Source organism: Chaetodon auriga, chromosome 22 (assembly GCF_051107435.1).
Source record: "Chaetodon auriga isolate fChaAug3 chromosome 22, fChaAug3.hap1, whole genome shotgun sequence".
In the NCBI taxonomy this organism is placed as follows: Eukaryota; Metazoa; Chordata; class Actinopteri; order Chaetodontiformes; family Chaetodontidae; genus Chaetodon; species Chaetodon auriga.
Genome location: NC_135095.1, coordinates 14,610,878 through 14,638,230, shown reverse-complemented (window position 1 = coordinate 14,638,230; position 27,353 = coordinate 14,610,878). Strand labels below are relative to the sequence as shown.

The window sequence follows — 27,353 nt, the reverse complement described above, 5'->3', positions numbered from 1 at the left end:
ATAACCACCGCTATCACTGCTGTTCATTTCTTCGCAGTTTAACCCCAAGAGGGGGGTATCCATTTCGTGGAGGATAATTACAGTCCCAGAGCCCTCTGAAGAACGGGGACTCTGGATGTCATTTTCATCTGGTTGGCAGCCCTGACAGACTCTTCTACTTCTCCCCGTCTCACATATTCTCCATCTCCCTGCTCGTTCCACGTCCTAACTACTCTGCAATCAAAACTGTCAGTCACACTTAAGGCTCTAAATACCTTGCGATTCCCCAATCAGACACACCAGTCTTGCTTTACCTTGAACAGACTCCAGCCGCTCCTACAGCCCCGTCTGTCCATCACGTCTCGGCTAATTTTTAAAGACAAACGCATCATCACCTCAGGATGACATCTTATTCATCAACACGCCGCAGTAATGACTGAAAATAAAGTCACCTTGACAATACTGGTGCAAGGTTTTTCTGTTTTTATTTGTATTTCATTCATTAACTCACTTTTATTTGGTCACAAACCAACAACATTTCCATCAGCCTCAGCTTTACTTTTTGGTTAGTGCTAATTAGCAAACATTAGAATGCTAACACATGACTCTACAATAGCGAACATAATGTAGTAAACTTTATGCCAGCTGGGCGCATTTTGATGTTAGCATTTATCTCAAAGCATTTAGCTCAAAATGTCTTTTGTTAGTTGAAATAAGCTAATGCTATCTTATAGATAACACTAGTTTATTGCTGGGGATAACGGCAGCATGTTAGCACTGTCATTTTAAGCACGTTAGCGTGCTAACTTTTGTAAGTAGTCCAAAGTATTGCTGAACCAGTAGCATGGCCGTAAACTCTTGGTGTTAATTATACTTCTCTTTAGCGATTGTTTATCATGTATTTTATGTGCATTTGTGATTATTTATTTCATTGTTTTTAATCTGTAATGCACTTGATAAAAGTGCTACATAAATAACAATATAAACTCAAAGAAAATATGCAATATTTTCTCATACTCAAGGTCAAACATGTACCAGCACTACTGTCAAACCGTCGTATTGCTTCACAGAGAAAGCACGCGGCTGCAGCGGCTCATAGCACTGAGTACACTGTTACCAATGAAACTTTTACTCCACATTAATGTCAACTTCCTCCCCTGGCGGCTGCAGATTTGCAAGCAGCTGACAGGCAGATATGACGACCTCAAGTCTGGCTGTGATTGCAGCGTCTTGGACTCGATCTTCAATCTCACCTCTCCACCAGAGCACACACCCCATAAAACACCTCGCCCTCACTGACACCTTTACATCGCCTCACCAGCGCTGTGTTTAGATTTATTCTCAGGCTGACAGCTCTATTAAGCAGATCGCTGATCATCTGGGTGGCAGACTTTAAAGGAGGGGTTTGTGCACATGATTTCATGAAGCTCTATCTTTTTTATATCTATCTTTAAAGGGTCATTTAGTGAGATTTTTACTTATCACAACACACACACACACACACAAGTATTTTACCATAGTATGACAAAACAAAAACTGTAATTTTCTCAGTTTACTTCTACATGTAGCAGTGTGTGTTTTTTTTTTTTTATTTCATTGCATTCATTTGGATTTTAATGACGTACACGCACGTTGGGGGCAATATTGAGTTCAGTGTTTTGCTCAAGGACACTTACACTTGTACAATTTTTCAGTAAAGTGTTACCAATTAAAATGCAGTTTAATGTCAGCTTATGATTTTGAGTTTTTTTTTTTTTTAACTTTAAATTGAAAGTTCACTCTTGACCTGAGAAAACATCATTCACAAGCTCCACTTTGTCGCTGTTCTGGAGCTTTCAGTTGAACTGAGACTGACGTGTTTTTATCAAGGTCAAGAATAAACTTTCAGTCTCATAGACAACCAGGATGAGAAGTCTTTAAAAAGCTCAAAAGTTGGAAATTTGAACATCTACATTTCCACTGGGGAAACATGGGCCCATCCGAAATCCCAGGCTAACATGCTATTGAATATGCTAAAATAGCACGCAAGATTTGATGTTCCAAAACATAGTCTGTAGTAGTACTTTTACATGTAATTGTACATGAGGTGCATAGAATTTAATATACCTGACGCAAATGCTGATGTTCCCATTGGCCTCTTGTCTCTTCTCTTTCATTATACCTTTGCATTTCCTGCATTACATTATCGGCTCACTAGCTTGCTAAAATGTTAGCCTCGGTGGCTTCCAGACACGACAACAAGTTATTTTATCTACAAAGACTCAGATACAGTTGTCAAAGTGGGACGCTGAGGCAATGAAAGTGTCAACTTTAGAGGCTGACCGAGTTCACAGATTGTTTACTGTCCCTTTAAAATCCTCATCAGCTAAAGGAGGTGATCCACTTTCTTAATCCTCGGACTCAGAGTTGGTCCGTCGTTGAGGTCTGTGAGCTTCAGCTGACTTGGCTGGCTCTTAATTTGGCTGATTCATTGTGCGTGCGTCGCCATTTCTCTTTTTGTTTCTGCTTCTGTAGCGTTTTTTTTTTTTTTTTTTTTTTTGACTCAGTGTAAAATCACCGTCCATCCACCTAGACCTCTCCGAGATTAAAAAAAGAAATGTTTTCACCTATAGGGCAGGCAGCCAGGGGGAACCAGCTGAGCACTTTAGTGAATGGAGAGAGGGAGTAAGGGAAACGAGGGCAGAGGGTTTCATCTAAAAACCTCCAGGTGAAGACATCACTCAGAAATCTTTTTCTTTTTTTCCCTGCTAATAGCTTCTTCTCTGTGTGTGTGTGTGTGTGTGTGTGTGTGTGTGTGTGTGTGTGTTCATGTTTGCATCTCAGTCTCATGTGTGGACATGTTACATCACTGTAAAGCCTCTCAGACTCTTCCGGTCCTTCATTATATGTGTGAGAGGATAAAGACGGGGCTGATGTCATTAGCTGCTCTGCTTTGAATCCAGACCCTCTCAACTCTCAACGACTCTGCAAAGTTTCTCAGAGCTCACATCAATGTGGGTTTTTTTTTTTTTTAAGTTAGAGATGCTTGGTTCAATAGGCTATTATTGCCAACAGATTTTGGCTTTTATTTTTTTATTTAATGTCTAGTTTTATGAGGACAAGCACAGAATTTAAAACATTTATATTCTGGGGTGAGATCAGTGATTTCATTCATTTGGCCTCAAATTTCACGTAAAAATACATCTCAGAGGTGCTAAAGTGACACGATAAAAGCAGATGTGATTATCAGATCTTCACTGTCTTCAAATAACCTCACCTCAAGGTCCATTTGGTAGCTGTTCTGGAGCTTTTTTACCACTTCACATGCTCTTTGTCAGCAGATGCAGTTGCCCAGTTGTCATGGATTTTTCTAAGCACTTGAAAGACTTCTTGATATTAAGATTGTTTTCTGAGCTATTTTAAGCTCAACATGGATTCAGAATTCAAGTATATAAAATGTAAAATCTACTTACACCACAGTTGCAAGGCAAACTATAACATAACACTTGGAATACACCTGAGCACAAATATGCAGACGTGCAGGGCGGTGCAAAGGATTCACGGGGGGAGAAGGAAGAGATGTGGTTGAAGTGAACATCTGCAAATCCACAACAACTGGGAAAACTCCACCTGCCGAGGAATGTGCCATGATCAAAAGCTGCAGCTGCTTAATGGACCTGGTTTTAGCGAGTGCCTTTTTCACAGGTGATGTTTTACATTTCATGTGTGAAATATCTGAAAACCACACGTGCACATGACACTTGCCACATGTAAAAAGGATTTCACATGTTTGTTTTGTGACTGCTAATGAGTTCACATTTAAGTGTTTTTGGACATTTAAACCTAACTGATGTTTTGGGCCTCTTGGGGGCAGCATGGCGAACTTGTAGGCAAACTATATTAGCATTCAGTTGTATTTCTGGTCACCTGATGAATATAAGTCCAATATTCACTCTCTTTTAGCTCTGTGTTTGGTCTCCACCAACTCCTGAATTAAATATCAGTCTCTTCAGCTGCTAAATGCTGCACTATGCTCGCCAGCTAGCTGCTAACAAGTGTCTGTCTGCTGTTTGGTGCTGAGCAGCTAGTGTAAAGTGGGTTTTTAGAGCTTTTTTACTGATAACAGCTGCCTGCTGCTAAAAATCATGTGTGAACAGTAAAACTGAGGCTGGACAGTTTAACGATGATCTGAAACTCACTATAAAGCTCCATAAAGCCGAATGGAGCCGCAGATTCAGGTGGTAATACTCACTATGAGTGACCCTTAAACCTTGTTTTCACATATCATTTGGTGCACTGCTGCTATGAAAACACTGATAACAGGTGTAACATTTCACAAATGAACGCCTGAATTTCACACTACGTTTTTTGAAAGGGACATTTTAGTCTCAATGGACATATATTCAAAAGGTTTTAGTCCTTTTATCAAAAGACTTTCATTTTTGGCAAATTGTCTTATTAAACGGCATAAAGTGGCATTTTGTGCACGACACATATTTAGTTTATATTCTCAGAAGAATTGCTTTTAAAAACTAAATCTCTGAGTAGTTTCAAAGTACTCTTTCATTATTTCTTGATAAATGCAACAACGGTCTTGATTAAGACACTGATGCTTTTGATTAAAGCTCAGTTGATGCGTTTATTCCCTGCTTGATTGTGATTATTATCTATCATTTGTCCTTTATTTCCAACATTTTTGATCAAGTTGTTTGCTTCTCATCATGTAAATTTGGTGCACTTGCAAAAGAGAGCCCTTGTGTATTTTTTCTGACTCTGACAAATAAAGGAATGATTCAATAAAAAGAGCAAAAAATAAAATTTGATTGCAGGTAACACCATTCTTGTGCATCTGTTGGCAGGAATGAACATAGAATATGTTGTGTAAATTTGTATAATAAGTAAAGATGATTGCTTTTTGGACTATCATATGGAGAGAAATAACACAAACAGTATTTCAATATGAAGATTTCAGCTTTCAAACAGCCTTTGGATCAGTTCACATTATCTCGCCTTCGCCTCTGCAGACGCAGTGTGATAGTGTCTCCATATTCTTTCCACGACACACTGTGACAGTGATAAGCAGCACGCCCCGGTTCCACTTGACATCTTTCTGAAGAGGTGTAAAATTGAATACCACACAACGCACCGAGCATTCATAGAATAATATCAGTCAGTCAGGTGCTTTATCAAAGTGTGTTATCATGCATCAAACATAAGGCGACCAGAGCTTCTGTGTTCTGTCACTCTCACAGTCACAGCTAACTACAGTACATGCAGCTGTCCCCCGTTTCTTGATATTCTGGAGAGCAACATTTGGATCGATAAACCTCCAGCTACCAAATGGACCTTTTATTTTTGGCTCCAGACCACTTAGTAGGCAGAGAGCACCACGAGGGAAGCCACTTACTGAACAGGGAGCTGCTGGTCAGACAACCAGGAAATGGGCCGTGAGTTGGAAACACTTTGACGGCACTTTGAGTAAACCCTCCTCTGATTCTATGGATTTCTATGAATGCACAGCCACAGAAAACAGGCAGCCGTTCATGTCACGGCAATCTTCATATGTGTGCGTCTGCAAGGACCAGGTGGCCATCAGAGCTCCGCAGGCCATCCAGGTTATTGAGCACCAATGTGCAGCCTCAGATCAGAGCTTCTGTGAATGCTGCTCCACCCTGAGCGCCCTCAGCCCCTCACCCCATCCTGTTTTCACCATCAGTGACACGCTCTAGTAAGGCTTTTAAAAAGGTTTCTAAGTTGTTACTAATGGATTTGTTAATGGCAAACAAATCACTTCTTACGGCTTTACATATAAATAATAAGCCATTAATAACCTTCTGGGTCATTCGGTTGTGAAAAATCCATTTGGAGTGAATCGTCCTCCAGATTGCTTTTTTACAAGCACTTTAATTCATCCACAAAACTCAGCTGATTGGTGACAAAGTGAAGGAAAAACCAACATCAAATTTCTTTGTGGTGTGTTAGGCCAGTTTCACTGCTCCTTGGCACAGTTACAATACGTCTTGGGAGGGATGAAACACATTTTTTTCCACAAGATATTCCCTCGTTTAGTGTTTTGATCATGGCGACTACAAGGGCCAGATCATAAGATCACATCATTTTAATGGTGTGTTACAACCCCGAGTCTAACAAAGCTGTGACGCTGTGTGAAACATAACTTAAACAGAATGTGAGAATTTGCTGTACAACAGTACAAAGACAAAATATTTAATGTTTCACCTCATCAACTTCATTGATATTCATATTTTTTACAGATTTTTCCTTTAATTTCTCATCTAATTATACTCCTGTGTTGATAACTTATTCACTTACAAACAATTAACTGTGGAATCATAAATATTATTAAGTCAATAACATGGAGCCCACTGGAGGCCTTCCTGATGAATTAATAAAGTTTTTTATGGTCCTCAACAGCTGTGATGACGATCAGATTAATTACTTCGGTGTTGTTAAAGCTCGACCAAGTTAAATGTCAATCATCTCATTACTTCGTGGAATATACAGGGGATAAATAATCATCATAGGTTCATCAGCTGATTAAAAAAATCTAGAAATGTTCTCTTCGGCAGTAAATAAAACCAAAGTTTAATAGGCCAAAATCTTTAGTTTCATTAAAAAGGTAAGCTGTTGTTATTAGAAGCTTGTGGCTGATCAGCAAACATCAATAAATGACAGTGGAACCTAAATATCTCAGTAGTCACAACAGCAGAGGTGACTTTTGATGACAGTTTGGAGGGTTATTTTCTTGTGGGAGGAGTGTTCAGGCAGAAAAGCGAAGAGAAAGACATAAAAGTTGGCTCTCTGTTTGGGCAGCATGCCAGCGCTGCCTGACGATCGCCTGCCAAATGCTGTGCAAAGTTAGGCGAAAGAATTGTTTAAAACTATAAAACAGACCATCAAACCAGGCTGTGTTCCTTTCACATCTGCAATGAGGCAAAGGAAACGGTTACATTATTACAGAGATCATCATTATTTGCAGCCATTTCTCTAAAATCTCTTTATCTAGCAGGAGACGGCGCTCATCAAACATTCAGGACAGCCCATCGCTGGAGGAGAGGGCTGCCTCTGAGCTGTATGTGCTGCCTTTGATAGCACATCACAGCGGCCCCCATACCACCTGAAATCTGACAGGGAGGATTTTTTTACAATCACGGTGGGATTTCACACTGCTTAGACAGAGAAAGCGCCTCGATATTGGCAATTTAAGTTGCCTTGAGAATCTTTTAATGGCAGATTTCGCCGTGGCCTCGATGTGACGAGTGACACTGAATGAGGCACTGTGAGCCATTAGCAGCAAGATGGACTGAAAGTATCAAAAGTAAAAGTACGTTTTGCAAGAAGAATGTGCACCTGTGGCTGATATATGACGTTATTAGATGGTTAATACTGATGCATCAATTTGTAAGCAGCATTTTACTGTATAACTGGTCAAATTTAGTACTTCATACAGTTCAGTCATTTAGGCTCGCAACTAGACGTCGGGCCCCTCCAAAGGGTCACAAAATAAATCTGAGGGTTGTGAGATGATAAGTTATACTCCACAAATATGTTTTTTTTTTTTCTTTTATTTTTACTTTCTTTGAAATTGACCTGTTTGGACCATAAACTATCTAAAGGGGAGCTTTCCTGACGTCTGTAGCTGCTCATCACCTCTGCTTGAGGCTAGCGGCTCGAGGCTACATTAGCCACTACCAGCATAACGCACCCGAATCTCCAACTGAACTGTCTGCGGTTAAGTTGCATTGTGATGGACATTTTTACTGTTGCAAAAATTGATACATTTATAAAACAATAAACAGGTTAAAAGTGAAAAAATCTTGTAAAATTGGCTGTTAAGATAAATATAGTGGAGTTGACTAAAGCACAAGTACCTCAAAACTGTGCAAATGCACTCAGTTACTCTAACCACATTCACATCAACCACCAGAGACGAGCGGATCAACTGTGACAGCGTTTGAAAATCTGCTCCCCTGACATGGTGGGAAAAAAGTGGGGAAAGCCAACATGTGACTCAGAGGAATAAGAAGCAGCTTTGATCTGTGACAAAAAAACTGCAAAGACTGAACCTGCCAGGCTGTGCCAGTCATTAGGACTGTGATAGAGCTCATCATAATGCCTCCTCGCCAAGATAATCCAACTCACAGCTGCTGGGCTTTGAGACACTCCGGATACTTCTGCGACAGAGGGGTTTTTTTTCTTTGCAATGAAATGAGAACATAGTGTTTAGATTAGGCCGAACAGCTGGCCGATGGCTCTGCTAACCTCGATATCTAATCAATGGTTTATTAGAATGCAGTCTGTGGCTGCTATTTATTGCCAAAACTGGTGGTCAGCAGACTTTTGGTGCTTTGTGTGTCTGTGGGCAAAAACAGAAGCACTCTCTCTATGAATGTGATCATAATTGGTTATGACATTTAATTCCCATTGGGGAACGAGCAGTGTGTTACAGCAGGCATCTATGAAGATGCAGAATATGATGCCGGGAGATTATTTATGCACACAAATTAGATTTATACAAGAATTCTGAGGCATGAATTATGCTGAAAATCCCTTTTTTCCTAACAGTCATTATTTGCCATATGTTTGTCTGCGGGGGTGTGAACTGATGTGATGCCACTCATTTTCTCACATGAATAAAATCAAATGTCCTCTTTCTGGTTCAATTACAGCTCTGTCATTGACGTATGTGTTCAGTCGTTTCTATTAACAATCCTTCCTTCTCACAGCGGGTTGAAAAGTGCTTCCTTTTCTGACCTTGTGCCATTGTTGTTTATCATTTATGCAAGCGATCTTCCCTGAGGTTCAGCTAATTCAAATGTTTGCGGATGACACAACAGTCTCAGTAACAGCAGATTTAAAAAAAAAAAAAAAATTAAAAAAAATCAGGCACATGAAAACCGAGGCTTCATTACCTGCTACAAGCATAACACGCTCAGATCTCTGATAAAACCGCAGTTGAATGGCGTCGGGTGTAAAAGGAGGCAGGTTTTGACCAGAGAGAAGGAAGTGAGGACTAAAAAACCAATACATCTGGTTCTGCTGCACACTTTTTTAAAAACTGCCCATCATGAGTCCGACAATGTCACAGGATTGAAAAGCTCATTGAACAGGTGGAAAAGAGCAAATTGGTGTCAAAGGAAAAAACACCAGAAGTCTGACAGCATGCGCAACAAGACGGAGGATAAACTGGAAACCACTGTGCTTTTTAGCATGTGGACATGCTCAAATTGAAGAGGTCGCAGAAGTCAAACTACTGGGAGTCAAAATACAAATCGATCAATCTTGCTGACCTTTCTAAACTGGTTTCTGAAAGCGATGGTTGGACCAACAGCACATTCTCACCCCCAACTCGTCACATACGGACGCTTGGTCAGGACCCCCCCGAACCCCTTTGGCATCATTTACAACATGCAGGGTAGTCTGATAGATGTCTATAGACAGCCTGTTCTCACTCCCAATGTGCCAAAAGATGTACTGTAAAGAGCTGGAAAAAGTTTGACATTTGGTTTGTCCTTTCCAGGCTACTGTAGAAACATGGTGGTGCAATATGGTGGACTCACTAGAAGAAGATCTGCTCTCTCTATAGATATAAAGAGCTCATTCTAAGGTCAAAGACACAATCACTCTTATTTTCAAGTGATTACACCAATGAGAACATAACAAATCCTCCTAAATCCTACACGCTGGTCCTTTAAAGAAGGCAGCAAGTTGGCAAAATCCCAAAGTTAATACAAGGAATAGAAGTAAATATAAAAAGGATAAAAACTGAAATTAAATGTGTTTACAACACATATGAGTATGTTATATTTGATGGATTGTAGAGTATAATTGCATATTGTCGTGTGTGCATTGTCATATGTGTCTGTGTGATTTGGTTTACTGTGTGTTGCTGTTTTTATTGTGATTTTAATACGAACTCTTGGGTGCAGCTAAAACAAATCCAAATAAACAAAATAATAACATTTAAAGACAGTTAAAATCATTCACTGGTGATGTAACATTCAGTATTTCCAAAATCCTTAAAAAGCTCTGGTACTGTTGCTCTGTGCCCCAGTCGACCAAAAAACATGAAAATCTAACGAGGAAAAAAGGTTTTTAAGGCTGACTTTTACTGTCATTTCCCCCTGTGTATTCAAATAGCTGGCTGAGATATAAAACTGAGCTGCACCACTTATTGAAAATGAAATTTTGGGAGGGAATCAAGATCGCTGCACATGCAGAAATCCTCCGTCTGCTTCAGAGAGGAAGCTGGAAACCTGACGCACACATTACCTGTCCCTTTGATTTCCCTTTCTCATTACCTCTATATGTGTTTTTTTTTTTTTTTATTTAATGTGTGTGGGGGGGTTGATTATGTTGGAGAGACCTTTTCTGTTCTCAAAAGAAGGTTCATTCGCACATTTCGGGTTTATGCTCCTGTTGAAAGGCGATCACAATGTAAAGCACAAAAACCACAGAGGACTTACCTGTTTATGAATAATTGACCTTTTTAAGTTTATTACAGCTTTAAGGCTTATAAATGACAAAATTCTGGATGTACTTTGGAATAAGCTGCAGGGATTGAAATGATGAATGAATATTTACATCCAAACAGTGAAAATACACCACTGTCTGGTTCTGATGAATCTTGACGTGTTTGGGTAACCTCAGTATCCAGACCTGCAGGTATCAGTAATAAAAGATGCAAGAAGTGCTTGTATTTTTTCACTGTTTAACTCTTTAAGCATCAACAAACAGTATTTTTCACTTTCAGTCTGAGGTCTTACGTTCCCCCAAGGCTGTTGTCACTCCACCTACACTTCAGACAGTTACATAATGTTTTATCAGGGCTTTAGTAACTACAGAAATGCTCTATAACTGCGTTTCACGCGACAGAATATGCTAAAATAGGGCAGTGTGGTCAAACCATTGAGTTCTTGACCTGAAAAAGCAGAGGAACATCTGGATTTTTAGGTAAAAGCTGTACATTGACTTTTTTGTAGTTTTTTATAGTTTGAGTGGGGAGATGAGGTTCAAACAGGTAATTTCCAGTAAATTATATGATTGTAGAATTAAAGTCTTACTCATTTAAGCTCTGAGTAATCTCATCAGAGTCAGAGAATTGGAGTCAGTGATCTGAAAGAGCAGGATTTGTGGGTAGAGGCTACACATTTTGACTCAGTTGTTTTAATCCTAAACTTTACAGGGTTTTAGAGTCTGAGTGGGCAAATGAGGATAAAACAGACATTTTTCAGTTAATTATATGATTGTGATATTGAACTCTTACTCATTTGAGCTCACATTATTATCTATTGGACCTGAAAATGCAGGACAACATCTGGATTTTTTGGTGGAGACTGTGCGCAGATTGAGCTGCTTTTATACAAAACTGTCTACAACCTGAGGAGGGGACATCTGAACTCCGTGCCCCCTCATCTCTGGAGCTCTCCTGGACCAACACTTCCACAACCACTGAGCTGTTTCACCAGCTCCCACCTGGCAGAGCGTCCTACCTGCTGCCAGCTGCATCCAGCCACAGATCTTATACACGGTGCCGGTGCTGCAGAAGAAGAAGAGCGCGAAGCAGCCGATGCAGGTGAGGACCAGCACCATTGACATGCCGATGAAGAAGGAGGCGGCCTTGAACGCACCAGATGGGATGGCGCTGAACTCGGTAAAGCTGCCCTGACAGGTCAAGTCCCGGGACAGCCCGTTCCCGATGCAGTAGTGGAACAGACCGAAGTAGCCCGCCTGCGGGGTGTCCACGCCGTCTCCGATCCAGTACGGCTGGATGAAGCACACCACGTTGACGATGGCGAAGAGGATGGTGAAGATGGCCCACAGGACGCCGATGGCGCGGGAGTTGCGCACGTAGTTGGTCTGGTAGATCTTGGCAGCCTCGGAGGCGGGGAGCATGGTGGTGGTCGTGCTGGGGGCCCCGGGGACCATCCTCCGGTCTGTGTGAAAGGGGGTCCGCTCGGTCCTTCGGATCAATGAACCTGTCCTCAGCAAACTAACATCTGCCGCATCTGACCCGTAAACGGCACAGTCACAGCGCGCTGCAGAACTTCAGTCCTGTCGCTGTTTTCGGCTTTTATTTAATATTTATTTCGCCTGACTTTATTCAGTCACTGTGGTACCCACAGCATCACTGCGCGCTCGCATCCATGGCAAGGTCGGATTTTGCTTTCTTCTTGTGTTTTCCTCTGATTTTCATTCATCACTCTGCCAAAACGAAACGTGCGCTCCGGGGAAAAAAACAAGCTTCAGGAATCCATCCTCTGCTCACAAGCCCGCAGATTTATCCCGCATCTGTCCTCATATTCATCTAAAAATGTCCCTACCTGAGGTGTCCAAAGCCGGAGACCGTTTTCCGACAAACAGGTTCGGCTCAGTCATTCACTGGCTGAGATCTCGCTGAAACGGTCCGTCTGTGCTCGACGCCGACAGACCAACAACCGCAGCTGAGATCCTATTGAAACAGAGTTGGAGGGTAGCCTTGGATAGTACAGGGCCAACCCACATCCCTTAATCCCAGTCTGACGTATTATTCCAGTAACGCGCGAAATCTTAAACACACACAACGAGAAGTGAAGCTGATCGTCCTCTGAATCACACCAATATACACGACTATGAGCGAGGTATGGACAAGAAAAGACACAAATGTGCACAAATGCACATTTTTCATAATGATAATAATACAATAATAATTAAAACTATAAAATGTAATTGAGTTTAATTGACCTGGTGGCGTTTACCTCCAGTGAAATTATTATAAAGCTACAATAATCCTTTCAGATGATGTAGTATTTTTTTTTCCTGTTTTAGGTTTACGCTGCAAAAATGTAAAATACTTTGTTTTCAGCATTTTGTCCAGTTTTCTGTGCGGAAAAGTAGACTAATGCAATTAATGCTTCTAATTTAGAATGTTTATGGCATGATTTATGTTGTTTTATCGGTTAGTTGTTTTGTCAAACAAACAAATACCTTCATTTAACAAATAAAAATGATCGCTCTACAAGCTGTTGTGTAGCTTTTTGTAGATGTAGGTCCTATTGTACAGTTGTCATGGAATTAAAAGATCAGATGAATAGATATCTTAATATGTTAAATAAATATATGCTATGTGTAAAAAGTATATAGAATTTGCCATTTTAAAGGCGAGATTCACAAACGTAATAATGTATTTCTTTTAACTGATGATTTCCCTTTATTTCACATTACGGTTTTTAGAGCCAAAAACTCCATTACCCATGACGCTGTGTGTCTTTTGTGATTGGCTGTCAACTGAGCATCGTCATTTGACGTAATCTGAAGGCGCGCGCGAAACTCCCGGCAGTGCTATTGCTTGTTTGTATTTCCAAGTTTAACTCACCTTTTAACCGCATTTTAAGAGTATTACACACTTCATTTTAAGCTAAGAAGATCTCCACAGTATCTCATAGTATTCACAGCAAATAGCTGCCTACCTTATTCGTCGTTTTGTCCCCCTTTTATGTGGATTATGGCGGTCGTCGTCTCCAGTCTCGTGAAAGTGCTGTAACTGAACGTTAAGCTAACGTTAACTTGCTCGTTTGTCGCCGCATGTCAGGGACCTCTTCACGGTGCAATACACAAGGCGTTGAGGTTGGAAGTAAATTGAGAAGATGACATCGCTGTTACAGCAGCCAGGCTATGAGGAGGAGAGGCTGCAGCGGGTCGCAAAGCAGCTGCCCTGCAGAGAGGTCCAGGCAGGACTGCTGCTGTCGCTCATGGGAAAGGTAACTGACGTCGGGACGTACGCTGCTCAGCTGCACGCGCTGGAGTTTACAGCGTTTGGCCTTTAGCTTCAGTTAGCATGGTGCTTTGAACAGTGGTGAAATGCATCTTAATCCAGGATAAAAGCTGATAGAGACAGAACTTGACTGTTTCGACTGTTATTGATAATAATGATATTGAGTAAAGAGGCGCTGAACTTTGTTCTTACAGCCACAGCAGTACAGCTACCCCTCAGTCTTCATCTATGGTCATCAGGCTTCAGGGAAGAGTCACGTGATCCACGTTCTGCTGAAGGAACTTGAGGTGAGAGAGACATTTGCTGTCAGTTCAAGACCCCCTGGGCTGGATGGTAGTTCTGTGTGCGCATGTATGGGTTTGGGGGTGCAAATTTGTTATCAACACGAGAGTTAATATCGTGTTCTGTTGTCTTACTCCTTGGAAATATTAGATTTCACTGAAATTCTCTCAAGAAATTCTACTGGATGTCAGAGAAGTCTCATTTCTCAGTGCACACAAAGGTTTGTGTGCTCACTTTCACTGTTAGCATTGGTTTATTTTACCCTTCTTGACTGAACATTTTGGGATTGAATCACAGGTGTCTGATTCAGAAAAGAATTTGCAAATCTGTCTGCAAATCCTCCTCATCCTCATCCTCAAAGTGACGTCTTCAGGATGCTTGTTCTGGCCAAACAACCGTCCAAAACGTTTGCATCTTTTGCTTGAAAAATGGCTGAAACGATTAAGTGTGTAATCAATTAGTTGATCTTCAGGCTCTTTAACTGATTGACTGACTTTGTGTTCATTTATTGCTTTCATTTTGTAACCCCAATAACAGCAGAGGATAGCTGTGACAAGCTCGAATCTTAATGCATTATTGTGACAGACTGTGACGTTCAGCGTGCCACAACAGGAGAGGCGTGTTTTAACTCCTAACCCTAACTCCTTTCTTCCTCCCTCCTCCTCCTCCTCTCTGCAGCTGCCTCACGCCACAGTCAGCTGCGTCGAGTGTGTTTCTGTTGCGTTGCTGTTTGAGCAAGTGCTGCTGTCCTTCTTTGGCTGCGATGCCGCCTCGCTGCTCCCCCGCAGTCCCTCCCTGTCTGACTTTGTACGCATCTACAGACAGCAGTGCTCGCAGTCTCCTGCCAAGCAGACGCGATACATTGTGAGTGCCGTGCACTTAATGCCCCAAACAGAACATCATTCCTCACTTGGCACACTGAAATACTATAATCCATGGCATGTCAAATTATTTATTCTTTGGATGTGTCACTTAAATGTTTGCGTAATATGATTAGTAGTGATAACATATGCAAATAGATGCTAAACAAAGCTCCAGATGCATTAGCCTGAAGAAAATAAGTGTGATTTCCAGCCAGCACGGGAGCAGGTTTAATCTAATGTTTTGGCTTCATCATTTATTTTATTTATTTTTTTTAGTTTTAAAGTGAGCTCACAGCATATAAAACAGCAGTGATGAAACAGTCATTCACAAAGCAGTTTATTGAATATGGATGTTGAAGAATAAGCATGTGTGTGTTTTTTTCAGGTCATGGAAAAGGCCGAGCTTCTGAGAGACGCCGACGCCAATCTCCTCCCTGCTCTCCTGCGTCTTCAGGAATTGGTGAGGAAGTGCAACAAGCTCTTTGTGCCATCCGTCAAGTGAGCCACTTTATTGTTGTTGCACTGTGAGGATGATGAAGAGGGACTTCTTCTGTAATGAATGACCTTGAGCTGAGTGTGCGGATCTCTTTCATGAGGCAGTTTGGAAGGACGGATGGCAGCCACTCACAGCATTTTAATGAAAGACATCAAGAGCACAAAGACTTATGTGACTGTTTGTGTTTAATTCCTCTGAAGGCTAATTGTTTTCTGGTCAGTGGTCTTGGGAGTGTTAAGAGGAATCTGTCCTTTCAATGTCATGCTGCTGCTTTGCTGCCACATAGGACTTTGAGGTGATAATTAGAATGCAGATTTATACGCATGTGAAGGATGACAGGATGATGAAGGGTTGCTGTGTCTCTAATGTGTATTATTATTATCATTATGGCCTCTCTGCACGACGCTTAACACGAAGGATTTACTGTCCAGGGTTCGGGTTTATTTTATAATAGCGACAGAGAGGCAGGAAACTGGAGTGTCTTCTCTCTCTTTAAGTGTGTTTCCTGCCAAACTTCAGCTCTTACTGGATTTGTTGTTTTGTCAACATACCTCACGATACCTCACATATACGCCAGGGATGCATCCATCCAACTTTTTCCCTCTTGATAATAATTCCACAGCACCTCAGTTCAGAATATTTGCCAGTACTGAACACCAGTCTGATAGCTGTGCTCTCTTTCTCTCAAATTTAATTAAATTTCTATTACCGCACTGAACTCATTAGGATCATCTTTATTTAAGGTAACATGAGGATAGCTGTGGCAGCAAAAGGCCTGACTGAATGTAACCGATAGCAGAAACCTTGAAGTAAAATACACAGAACATTAGATATAAATGCATCACACACATAAATTCAAGGTAGGAATGCGTGTAGATGAGGACGCGCACTCTGAGTCCACTTGTTGAACAAAACCACTGTTATGTCACATATCCGTCCACGTGTCCTCTCCAGGTTGAGGACAACGTTACCGTCATCCTGCTCAGTGAAATCGTCTGGGACAAGTTCAGGCCAAACACCGGCTGTTTCGAGCCCCTTCTGCTCCATTTCCCCGACTACAGTAAAGGTAGAATTGTTCAGACACACACACACACACACACACACACTCATACACACGCGCACGCGCTGCAATCAGCCAGCGTCATGAATAACTCCCACCGCGCTGCATGCATAACGATGACACACACTTGGCAGATGCGGTGCGAGATGTGAGATTTGTACCTGTGATTTCGTTCTAACACTTCACGCAGCGACTGTGGAGGAATATTGCATTACCAAAACACCACTGTATAAATTCAGCACTTAGAGGGACTGAATCATTGTACTTGATAATGCGAGAAGATCTCGCTGGTTTTGGAGACTCGTTGCTTTTTATAAAATCTGAGTTTCTCGTGTGGGCCTGAGGATAGTGACACTGGTTTTCTGTGTGTGTCCGTCTGTCCGTTCATCTATTCGTAGGTGAGCTGCAGCAGATTTTGTCCCAAGACAGACATCCTTCATATTCGGCTGAGTTTTACGCCTCCTACATCAACATCCTGCTGGGAGTCTTTTACTCTGTCTGTCGGGACCTCAGAGAGCTGCGTCACCTGGTCAGACACACACACACACACACACACACACACACACACACACACACACACACTCATAAGTCAGCCAGACTTTTTTATAGTTTTGATTTTCAGTCTTTCATCATATATTTCTCTTTTTTCTCTCTTCTCAACCAGGCTGCCCTTAACTTTTCAAAGTTCTGTGAGCCGTTGGCAGAAGGAAAAGGTAAAGTATAAAGAGGTGTATTCATTCATCTGACAGCTGATCAATATTTAAAATACCTCATGTTACCCTTTGCTTTGAGTTCATCTGATCCTTCTATCATGTTGAGTTGCCCTTCAGCTATTTGAGCTTTTCTGCGTTTGCTTCGTCAGAGCTTCATTAGTTGGTTTTTGGCCACTCGTGGGAACACTGACATCAGCGTACCAAGTCATTGCAGTGAATGTGTTAGCTCCATCTCAGTGGGTGTAGATATTGAACTGGATAACTGTTGAGAAAACATCTAAGTAAAAGTCATAAATACTTAAAATGTACAACCTGCGTGACTGAAGGAGGCTGTGCACCATTAGCCGCTAGATGTTCGACTTAATTCATCGAGTCGCGTGTGTCATTTGGTGCTGGGCAGGTGGTGTTCACTGGCTTTATCAGAGCTTTTTTTGCTGAAAGCAGCTGCCTGCTGTGCCGAGTTTATGAGCTGTAAAGCCAAAACAGTGAACTAAAGGAGGCTACAAAACTCCGTGATAAGTCAGGTGATAATTCTCTGAGGGTTCATCACATCACTACGAGTGACACTTTTCATATCACACATCATCACATTGTCTTCATGATTACCTCCCGTCTCTCTTCCCTTGACTTGTCGCCTGCTGCTGAATCACTGTGGCTTTTGTGTTTTACGTCCTCAGTCAAAGAGACGGACACACACAAGCTGTGGAGAAACATTGAGCCTCATTTGAAGAAAGCCATGCAGACTGTTTACCTGCGAGAGGTGTCCAGGTCTGTGCTCTCCACATGTCACCTTTGATCTAACATCCCATCCTCATCCCAGTCACTCTCCTCTCATTATTGTGTCTCCTCTTTCTCGTGTTCAGCCTTCAGTGGGAGCAGATGCAGCAAATGGAGGAGAAGGAGTGCGGAGCCTTGAGAGGTACCAATGCAGTGACGTAACACGATTGCAGAGCAGATGTTAAACTGTAAAACCGCTGATAGGGCGCACTGACAGTGTGGATTCATGCTGAAATTGTGATTTTTGTCTTTCCTGCGCAGTTGTGACAGTCAGTGCTCCACACGCACAAAATAAATCAGAATAAATTATCACCAGGTCCCTGGTTGCACCGAGCACCATGTGTTAGTGACATACTGTATGAGAGCGTATGAGGATGTCAGGGCGCAGTTGTCTTCTTTACTTTAGTGCGTCTGACTCATTGCTTTTATGTCCTTAAAGGTTTATCTGCTCACACTCACGTTGAACTGCCTTATTACTCCAAGTTCCTGTTGATCGCTGCCTACCTGGCATCCTACAACCCTGCACGCACAGATAAACGCTTCTTCCTGAAGGTACACACATTTTACCGTCAGTGATTTTACCCCAAAGTATGCTTCTATAGTTTTTACCCCGATGAAGGGTCTGGAGGGTGTCGTGTGTTGTGCTAATTGCTAATTTGTGCTTGACGCAAATGAAATTGCTTTGACTTGTCCCGACTTGTGTGAATGAACGAGTTTGTCTCGTCTGTTTCCTCCCACAGCACCACGGTAAAATAAGAAAAACAAACTTCTTGAAGAAAAACGAGAAGGTGATCGTCTTAAAACGCTGACTTTGATCTCCATTCGTTTTAAAACCTTTTAATATAATAACAAGATATTCTGTCTCCTTTATAGACGAGCAACCACCTTCTGGGGCCGAAGCCCTTCCCTCTGGACCGCCTGCTCGCCATTTTCTACAGCGTGGTGGACAGCAGAGTCGCCCCCACGGCCAGCATCTTCTCACAGGTCAGCGTCACACCGCACAGCTGAGTTTTTAAATGATTTTTATGCCGTGGCTGGAGGTGTTATGGATTTTCAGGACGTCCCATTCTTGTGATCACAATTTCTTCCAAGCAGCATCGCTTCCAGCCTGGCTGTAGTCTTGTTTTGTCAGTGTGTGGGCTGCGCCTGCATTCAAGAATGCAAACATTTTTACATTTGCCTGTTTTGACCGCTAAAAAAGTGTTTCTGGGAAAGGCCTTCATCTGTTGCTGGTGGGGAGAGATTTAATGAACCTCCTGAACCGTCCGCCTTTTTCAACACTATGATTTTTGTTGCCGTTGTCATGAGTTAAATTGAGCTCTGCAGTTGTTTAGTTTTTGCCTTTCATTAACTTCTGCAGTGCTTGTGCTCTTTCTTCATAACTGTGTCTCCTGGGTCAGTAAAGTGGCTCCTGCAGACTATGGACAATAATTTAATTTCTCTTCTTTCCCCGTTTTCCAGAGAAGCAGATGAAAGAGAGTGCACGCTGTGATAATCACACGATTTTTAAATGATAATTCTCCCCATTTCTAGGTGTAAATGGTGTGCTATTTCATGTTAAATGAACTCAGATGACCACAGTGTCTCAGATGCGAGTTTTCTACCCATATGGTCATGAGTTTTGGGATCCGTGGCCAAATGCTGATCTATTTATGGCCCTGAGCATAAAATGGTTTTAGGAAATTAGGCTTGACCCATATCTGTGCAACTGGCTCTCATCATTTAGTGCCTCTGCATCAAAGAGTGGAAAAGCTGTGTTTAAACAAGCGGAACAGAGGGTCATTTCAGCCTGCCTCTATTCTCCATTTAGATCTCCTCCCTGGTGACCTTACAGCTGTTGACGAAGGTCAGTCATGACGACCAGCTCGACGCCCCAAAGTACAAATGTGCCGTGTCTATGGACTTCATCTGTGCCATATCCAGGTCTGTTAATACGCATGACTGAGACTGACGGCAGGATTATTCAAGCGAATTCACCTTCTACAGTTTCTGTTGTCACTGACAGTGTGCTTGGTGTTGTTTATCTTCCAGGACGGTGAGTTTTGATATCGTCAAGTACCTTTATGACTTCCTGTGAGCCGGCTGTGAGTGAAGGAGAGAAGAGACACGGTGACAGTAAGACAAAGGGGGATTCATTCACTTAAGGACAAGCATTTGGCAGAATGAGGAGCTCGGACTGTTGAGAATTCTGAGGAGGAAAATTAATCTAATTATTTTGCTGCCCCCTTGTGGTTGATGAATGAGCTTATTTTGTCCTTGTAAAGTGTCTTATGCATGTTAAATATTTGCATTTGTATAAAATAAATGCCTGATTTTGCATTATATTTTCTTAAGTTTTTTTTTAAAGCCCGTGTTAAGCTTGCTGTGTGTTTAAAAGGAAGGAGAGTCAGTATATAATATAGTTCATCCTGCTTTTTTGAGGGAAAAAAGGATGAAATGATGCAGGTGTAGCATTTTTTCCTGACAAAGAGCGACCTTGGCACCACACAGGTGAATCATCATCCTCGCTCAAAGGGAGATTCTGTTTCCGTTACGTCGCCTTTGTTTACCCTGTTGTATGAGGTTGTACGAGGATGTAGAATAACACCGTGGTTAAATACTTTTATATTAATATCAAATGTCTGCATGGCTTAGATTATAATTAATGACAAATATCATACATTAATTAACAGATGTCCTTATAGCTGTGTACAACTTCATCATGTATTCGATGTTTATATACTTCTTTTAAAATACTGAAAAGGGTTGGAAAGAGAAAAGCTCTTTAACGAGCGCCTCGTCTTAATTGGGCTGTCGTTAGGAGATGATTGAATTCACCTTTACCTTTCTTTGCTCTGCGTGTTTGCTGCTGTTTGAAAAAAATAAGCTCGACTGGCTTTTTGGTGACAGCAAAGTTTGTAGGAACATGTCTGTCTGTCGTGGGAGTTTTGTCTAACTTTGAAATAAATGACAGTTGTTCCTGTGGATCTTAAAACGTAGGAGGTGCATCGGTTTGTTCTGCAGTTTTTGTGGCAACCGAGAAGCTGGACTGAAGCTGATCAAATGTTGCATATGAGCTGCAATACCTACATCTAGTACATTTAATGGAAACAGTAGTTAATTTCTATTGTACAAATAAGCAGGAGCAAATGTGATCTATATCTGTATTAATGCTGAACAGGCAGCAAATCATAGAGCCAAAGAAACACCCACACACAAAGATATTACACAACTCAAGCCAGTGTTTTGCCTTTTATTTCAGCTCGAATCATGTTACACGTTAAAAAAAGATGAAAAACATAAAAAAAAAACATTGGAGAATTAGAGTATCTGCACACAAAACGTCCACCTGTTCCTGTGTTACAGCCTTTGACTTGATCAAATTATCATGGATGTTAAGCGCTCTGCAGAGTCATGGCTTCCTCCTGTTTGCCCACAGGCAAGAACGGCCAAACAGAGAGTTGAGTAATTTGATGCAGAGGAACTCAGACCCAGGGGAAAAAAAAAAAAAAAAAGATTTGGAAAGCATTGAGTGCATATAATTGCCACTCTAGTCCACTATCTCCCACTTTTATCCCTCGAGGTATCAGCGGGTACGTGGACTGTCTGAGAGATCATCCCTCACGCCAAGGTGGCCTTGGGAGAGCTCAGCATCATTAAACAAGGACAATGACCAGTTTGCAAAGGCTGCCTGAGTCGTCCAAATGCATTTAAAGTGCATGTGTGTCATTTTTTCCACAGATTAAAAATCAGAAACGTCTATGTTTGCAGTACACTGGCATTGTATTAAACTGGATTCATCTTAATAGAAATCTCAGTCTATAAATGACTGTTTTACCCGAGGCGATGCGCTGAAGCTCTCGGGTTAAATCATGAATGAGGATGAGGTAGTCGGGCTGGGCAGCGCCTAAACGCTGTGCCTCCTGTTGTGGATCATGGCCACAATGTGGGTGAGGTCCAGACTTTTTATCATCACCTCCATGAAATCCTCATCGCTGCGAGCGCCGGCCACGAACTCCTCCAAGGAAAGCTCGCCTGTTTAAAGACATGACGGGGACGGTTACATAAATATGTCCAATCAAATGTGACGTCGGGCTACTGGCTAACCACTTGACCATTAGCAGGCGCATAGCTAGCAGAGCTAAATCATAGTAGGTGTTTGGATTTCAGTGGACAAACCTTTGTTCAGGTTTCCAAAATGTTGAGGTCTGATTCATCCATTGAAACCAAATCCACCTCCTCTTCCCAACATAACCAGAGGAGGTTTGGGCTTTTCAGCCGTCCAATCACAGCTGTAGGAGTCGTAACTAACCGCTGCCCACATGCGTCACATTACTGACGCTACAGAGCTTTTTCTTTTGATCTGTTTCACAGTAATTTTTAAAAACAGTACCAAAGTTAATGCAGCAGAACCAAAAATATCCTTTTCAAGCTTTTTTTTACTTTACATCATTGCACAAACCCACTGCTGGATGTGCGCTTTGCTAGTGGCAGCTAACGTAGCCTCGAGCCGCTAGCCTCAAGCAGAGGTGAGGAGAGGACTACAGAGGTCTGGTAAACTCACTGTTTTCTAATTCCACTCCTCCAGATGTTTTTCATTTTCAAACTTCTCAAACTCTGGAGGCCTTACACAACTTTTCTCTCTCAGTGTTGGATGTGTAAAACCGATGGAGTTCTCCTTTAAGGTCTTACTTGTGCAAAAGTTGAATTAGCATCTTTTGTGAAATGTTTCAGGATTGTTATTGTGTTCAGCAGCCACCCACAGTTCGTCTTTTTATTATTCTCCCCGTGTTTCCTGACTGAAGACAGCACTGGAGCTGATGAATGTCTAAACACTGTCCACCCACCATCGATTTCTTCCTAAATCTCTGCATACACTGCCAGAACACACTCACCATCTCCATTTATATCAATCCTGTCAAACACGCGGTTAGTGAAATCCTCAGCGCTTACGTCCTGGTTTTCATTGCCATTGATTGCACGGATGGCCTGCAGGAACAGAATAACATCAGTACAACATGTTGAGGCCTGGGTCTGCTGGGAAAACCAGTGTTTCAGATGCACGATAGCTGTACCTTTATGATGTTGAGGAGCTCGTGTCGGTCAATGCAGCCGTTGCCATCCACATCATAAAGTCTGAAATACCAGCGCAGCTTGTGCTCCATCTTTCCTCGCATCACCAGGCTGAGAGCGGCCACGTACTCCATGAAGTCTATGTAGCCGTCCTGCAAAAACAAGCACAGAGATGAGACGACTCACACAGAACGACCTTGTCAAAACAGTGTCAAACATCAGTACGTTACTATGCACGACCCTCTACTTAGTTTGAGACTATTTTCAGCCATTCAAAGTGATAAATCAGTCGCTCAGCTGAAAGAGATCCCCCTCATCTCAACTCCAAAAGCTGTCTGTGTGAGATGAAGCGCGCCAGGATGCGGGATTATCTCCAGGGACTGTCTGAACACAGGCAGCAATCTCAGCATCAAAGCATTGTCTCTCAGATAATCTCACAGTTTAAATCGTGCATAAAGATTACCCCCGGCCTTTTGGGAGCTGAAGGGGGAGACTAAATTTAGACGTGCAGCTTCTCAGACAGACGCGTCCCGCGGTGACCCTGTCGCACGCTCCGAGACGCTCTTAATTCGTCTGCGAGGGTCAGGATGTTTTGCAGGCTTGTTGCAGGGAGGTCACTGCATCACTTGTATGTCTGAGTGGACGCGTGGCTCCAAAACAATACAGATGTTTTTAAAGTTTGAGGAACTTTTCTGCTCCAGCACCCAAAAGGACCACACAGCACACTCAAAGGTCAAACAGCAGATCATCTCACTGAAGTGTTTTCATTGGTTTTACTGATGAAACAGTTAATCGATTAGTAGGCTGACTGAGTTTAATACCCAAACTTTGATTAGAAAGTAAGTGTTTAAGCCACTTTTCAGGGAAAAAGGCTCAACATTTGAGACCCTGTAATTTATAAAAGATTTTAATATCTGAGTTTTGGACTGAACAACAGATTCAAATTAAAGACATCACTTTGGGCTTTAATGGTTCTTTTTCATGTTGACACTGCATTTACAAGAGTAAATCATCAATTGATAATCCCAAAAAATAATGGTTTCAGTTACTCAGTTTCCCAAAATGTTGCCTCCCTAATGTTTGCATATTGCTTTTTGTTCATGTTCGTAGAATTTAGACAAATAACTCTTAATTAATCTTCAGCAGTTCTTGGAATTTATTCATCATTTAAGTGAACAAAAATTCTGGTTGCAGCTTCTTCGGTGTCAGAATTTGTAGTTTTTCATTGGTTTTATATCATTAAAAGTGAAATGTCTTTGCATTTTAAAGTGTTCATCAGACAATGTGAAGATGTTGTTTTTTTATGGTCACTGTCGACATTACAGACTAAAAGTAATTGAAAGATTAATTGATAATAACACAGTCATTGTATAACTCAACAAAATATGTAGATCCCATAGCTGATAAATCTAACTGCCGCTCCCAAACACTTAAAATCAAATCAAACACTTTTTATAGACAAGGTGTGGATTATTTTAATTATGGTTGACCCCAGTAAAAATGTTTTTCTACTGCTCAGTACAAAGCAAGCATCTTAAATTAGTTGTGGGACACATGTTTTCCTTAAGTTTTAAAGGGAGACGTAAACTATTTGAAGATGAAAACGTTATTCTTTCAAAGGGAAACACTGATATTCACTCACCTTGTTCATGTCGAACGTGCGGAACATCTGCTCGATGTAGGCGTTGGCCTCGGGGTCCAGCCCTCGCAGCCCGAAGAACTGCTTGAACTCGTGCAGGGTGAGCTGACCCGAGGGGCACTCCGTCATGAACTTCTTGTACCACAGGTGCATCTCCACCGCCTGCAGGTCGTCCACGGTGGTTCCTGTTGAGTTGCCCATTTCCTCCTGAGGCCTGAGCGTGTGCAGGTCAGATCGATGATGGAGCCCTTGGAAGCAAACCTCTGAGCCCAATGGGTCTACTGTGAAGCGGAGGCTCGCCTCTTCACAGTCACACAGCAATGGGACGTAAGGTGAGAGCAGCGGCCGGCGGGGGCCTTTTGTAGCTGTCTGTGTGTGGGGATGAGGCGGCCCACTCCCCTCTGTGGTCTCCTTGGGTCTAATCACCGGCTGTAATCCAGCGAACATGCAGATGATCGGCTTAATCGCCCCATTAATAGGTTCACTGCTCACAAACACTGAAACCGCTGACAAACACAAGACGGCCTTCATCCCTCACGTGCCGCAGACACAGGACCTCTATCACAGTCAAGACCTGAACTGATGGGAGACCCCCCTAAACCAGGTGTGGGCTGGTGCAGCTTCAAAGGTGCTGCAGGAAGTAGTCAGATCCAACGTTGTTACAGCAACAAGCTCAGGTACTCTTTGTCACATGACACAATGTCCCCAGCCACTGATATGTTATTATTATTATTATATGAAATGATTAAATGGTGATTGATCAGTTATTATCTTTATATTTTAAGTCTTTTTTTTTTTTTTAATTAGCTGCTGCTAAGAAGGCAGTACAGTTTATTTTGATGCTCAATTAATAAAATGGCAAAAAGAAACAATTTCTCTGTGTTTTATGATCATTTACAGAATATATTAAGGTTTTGGATAATTGGTTGGACAAAACAAGCAATCTGAAGATGTGACCTTGATGACTTTTTTTTATTTGAGGAAGAAACCACTAAAAAAAATCTGCAGATTAATTGTTAATAATAATGATTAAAAAAAGCCATTAGTTTCTGCTATGTAAGTTTAATTCTGCAAATAAAGAAGATTATAAAACATTTGTTGGTAGAGAATTTTATTTGGATACCACAGTTTAAAGTCCATGAGGCATGAGTCATGGCTGATTGTTAAAGTAACTTAAACATTAAAGTTTGAGTGAAATCAATTTCAAAACACTGCAGAAAGCTTTTTGATCTTAGTGTCAATACAAGAAAAATACCAGAAACAAGGAAAATAATACAACAATGTCTAAGTGCCTTTGTATGAAATTAAGTGTCACCTCCTTCATGTGGCCTCTTGATTTTAAGACTCATAATCATATTTGAAAGCAGTATTGGATTAGTTGCATCCAGCAGCTGTGAATGTGCTAACCTGTTATCATTAATAAAAAGACAAATAATAGAGCGCCTCGGTCGCCACATGGTTGCTGGTTCAATTCCAGCTGCAGACCCTCATACTTCCCTCATACCATCATACTTCTCCGTCTCAAACCATTTCCTGCCTGCTTCTACCTGTCACTTAAAGCAAGAAACAGCAAAATATAACCTTCTAAAAAGGACAAATAACACAGATATACATATGTCAGTGCTTCAACTGAAGTCTAAATGTACCATTAAGTAAAATATATGCATTCATATAAAAGTAAAAATAAAAACATCATTAGTAAATGCAGATTTGTGATTTTAAAGCAACATTTCACTTTTCACTTTCTCATTTCTCACGTCGACATTCCAGGAATGTATAACTCATATTAGTGGTTTCTGGATTACACTCAGCAGCAGCGTTAGTGTTTCCTTCTGGCCATAAAACATACAAAAGGGAAGTTTGGGATTATCACAGGAAAACCACATGAAGCAGCATCTCCACGGGTTCCTTGTGTAGTCAGTGTAGTGGCTCATTGTTCATCGTTTCATCCATGCCGAAAAACAGATGTTACAGCAAAACGAAATGCTATTTATGCTTCAGACAGGCACAGATGTTAAAAAAAATAAAAGCGTTTGGCTGCAAAAGGCTTCTTCTTGTAGCTTTCAGTGAAAAATCCTATCCTCCCTCTGCTGTAGTGCAATAATGTAATACAGAAAAGGCATACTCTATGTATGCTTCATACATATTTTACTCTAATTTGCATTACCCTGCAACACATTTGCATTAACAGTCATATAACCAGCAGGTATAAGTGATAAATGGCAGCAACAAGGTTTTTTTTTTTCATTGTTTCTCACAAATAGCCTGAAATACAGTTTCCAATATTTTGTAAGAGCTTTTCCTGACAATAACAAAATATGGAATAAACACATTATGTAATCACACATACAAATATAACACTTGTATGACCATGTTTTAAGAGCTTAAAAAAGTAAAAAGCTATAATTTCTCTGACTTCATAAGGCCTCATTGTCATTCTTCATCCAGCTTCATATTCCCAGAGGTTGATTTCTTCAGTTCCAGCTGCAGTGTTTGTGGTTGTTGTCTTGATTTGGCTTCCTGTCCAGGCAGCACAGTGAGACAAAGTTATAACAAACGAAGTCACTGTGGTTCCATGTCAGAGCTCGAGCAGATCTCCCTGGCACCACCAGCGACACCTTTCCTCCTCCCCCAGTACAGATGTCTGTAGATGGAGTCAAACACTGACACTGTGTAGCGTGCAAACAGGCTGGTCCACTTCACTGCGTCCACCATCCACTGCACGGTGCGTCCCACGAAGGC

General features: G+C 41.6%; 3 protein-coding genes across 4 annotated transcripts in view; 1 reads left to right on the top strand and 2 right to left on the bottom strand.

The window, feature by feature from the left end:
* Window positions 1-13,472, bottom strand: part of lhfpl3 (LHFPL tetraspan subfamily member 3) — a 53,721-nt gene extending 40,249 nt beyond the window's left edge. Inside the window, exons 1-2 of the mRNA XM_076722688.1 lie at window positions 13,425-13,472; window positions 11,469-12,427 (exon numbers count right to left, since the gene is read on the bottom strand). Of these exons, the coding sequence (XP_076578803.1) occupies window positions 11,469-11,904 (436 nt within the window). The 5' untranslated portion in view covers window positions 11,905-12,427; window positions 13,425-13,472. The remainder of the gene's footprint in view (window positions 1-11,468; window positions 12,428-13,424) is intronic.
* On the top strand, window positions 13,269-20,897 carry orc5 (origin recognition complex, subunit 5). Of its 2 annotated transcripts, none has more exons than XM_076722682.1 (14): window positions 13,269-13,715; window positions 13,924-14,016; window positions 14,690-14,875; window positions 15,260-15,334; window positions 16,325-16,436; window positions 16,829-16,959; window positions 17,095-17,143; window positions 17,821-17,911; window positions 18,007-18,062; window positions 18,360-18,472; window positions 18,661-18,708; window positions 18,794-18,904; window positions 19,731-19,843; window positions 19,952-20,897. In XM_076722682.1, exons 1-14 carry the CDS (start codon window positions 13,602-13,604, stop codon window positions 19,995-19,997), a joined length of 1,338 nt encoding a protein of 445 aa, XP_076578797.1. In that variant the 5' UTR covers window positions 13,269-13,601; the 3' UTR covers window positions 19,998-20,897. The 2 variants fall into 2 exon arrangements, with proteins under 2 accessions (XP_076578797.1, XP_076578799.1); XM_076722684.1 differs by having other exon boundaries at window positions 19,755-19,843; window positions 19,952-20,862.
* Window positions 20,898-21,138: 241 nt separating this feature from the next.
* Window positions 21,139-25,034, bottom strand: guca1aa (guanylate cyclase activator 1Aa). The gene is made up of 4 exons (XM_076722573.1): window positions 24,615-25,034; window positions 22,975-23,124; window positions 22,795-22,888; window positions 21,139-21,934 (listed from the first exon to the last, which is right to left on the bottom strand). The coding sequence occupies exons 1-4, from the start codon at window positions 24,810-24,812 to the stop codon at window positions 21,807-21,809; spliced, it is 570 nt and encodes a 189-aa protein (XP_076578688.1). The 5' UTR covers window positions 24,813-25,034; the 3' UTR covers window positions 21,139-21,806.
* Window positions 25,035-27,353: the final 2,319 nt, after the last annotated feature.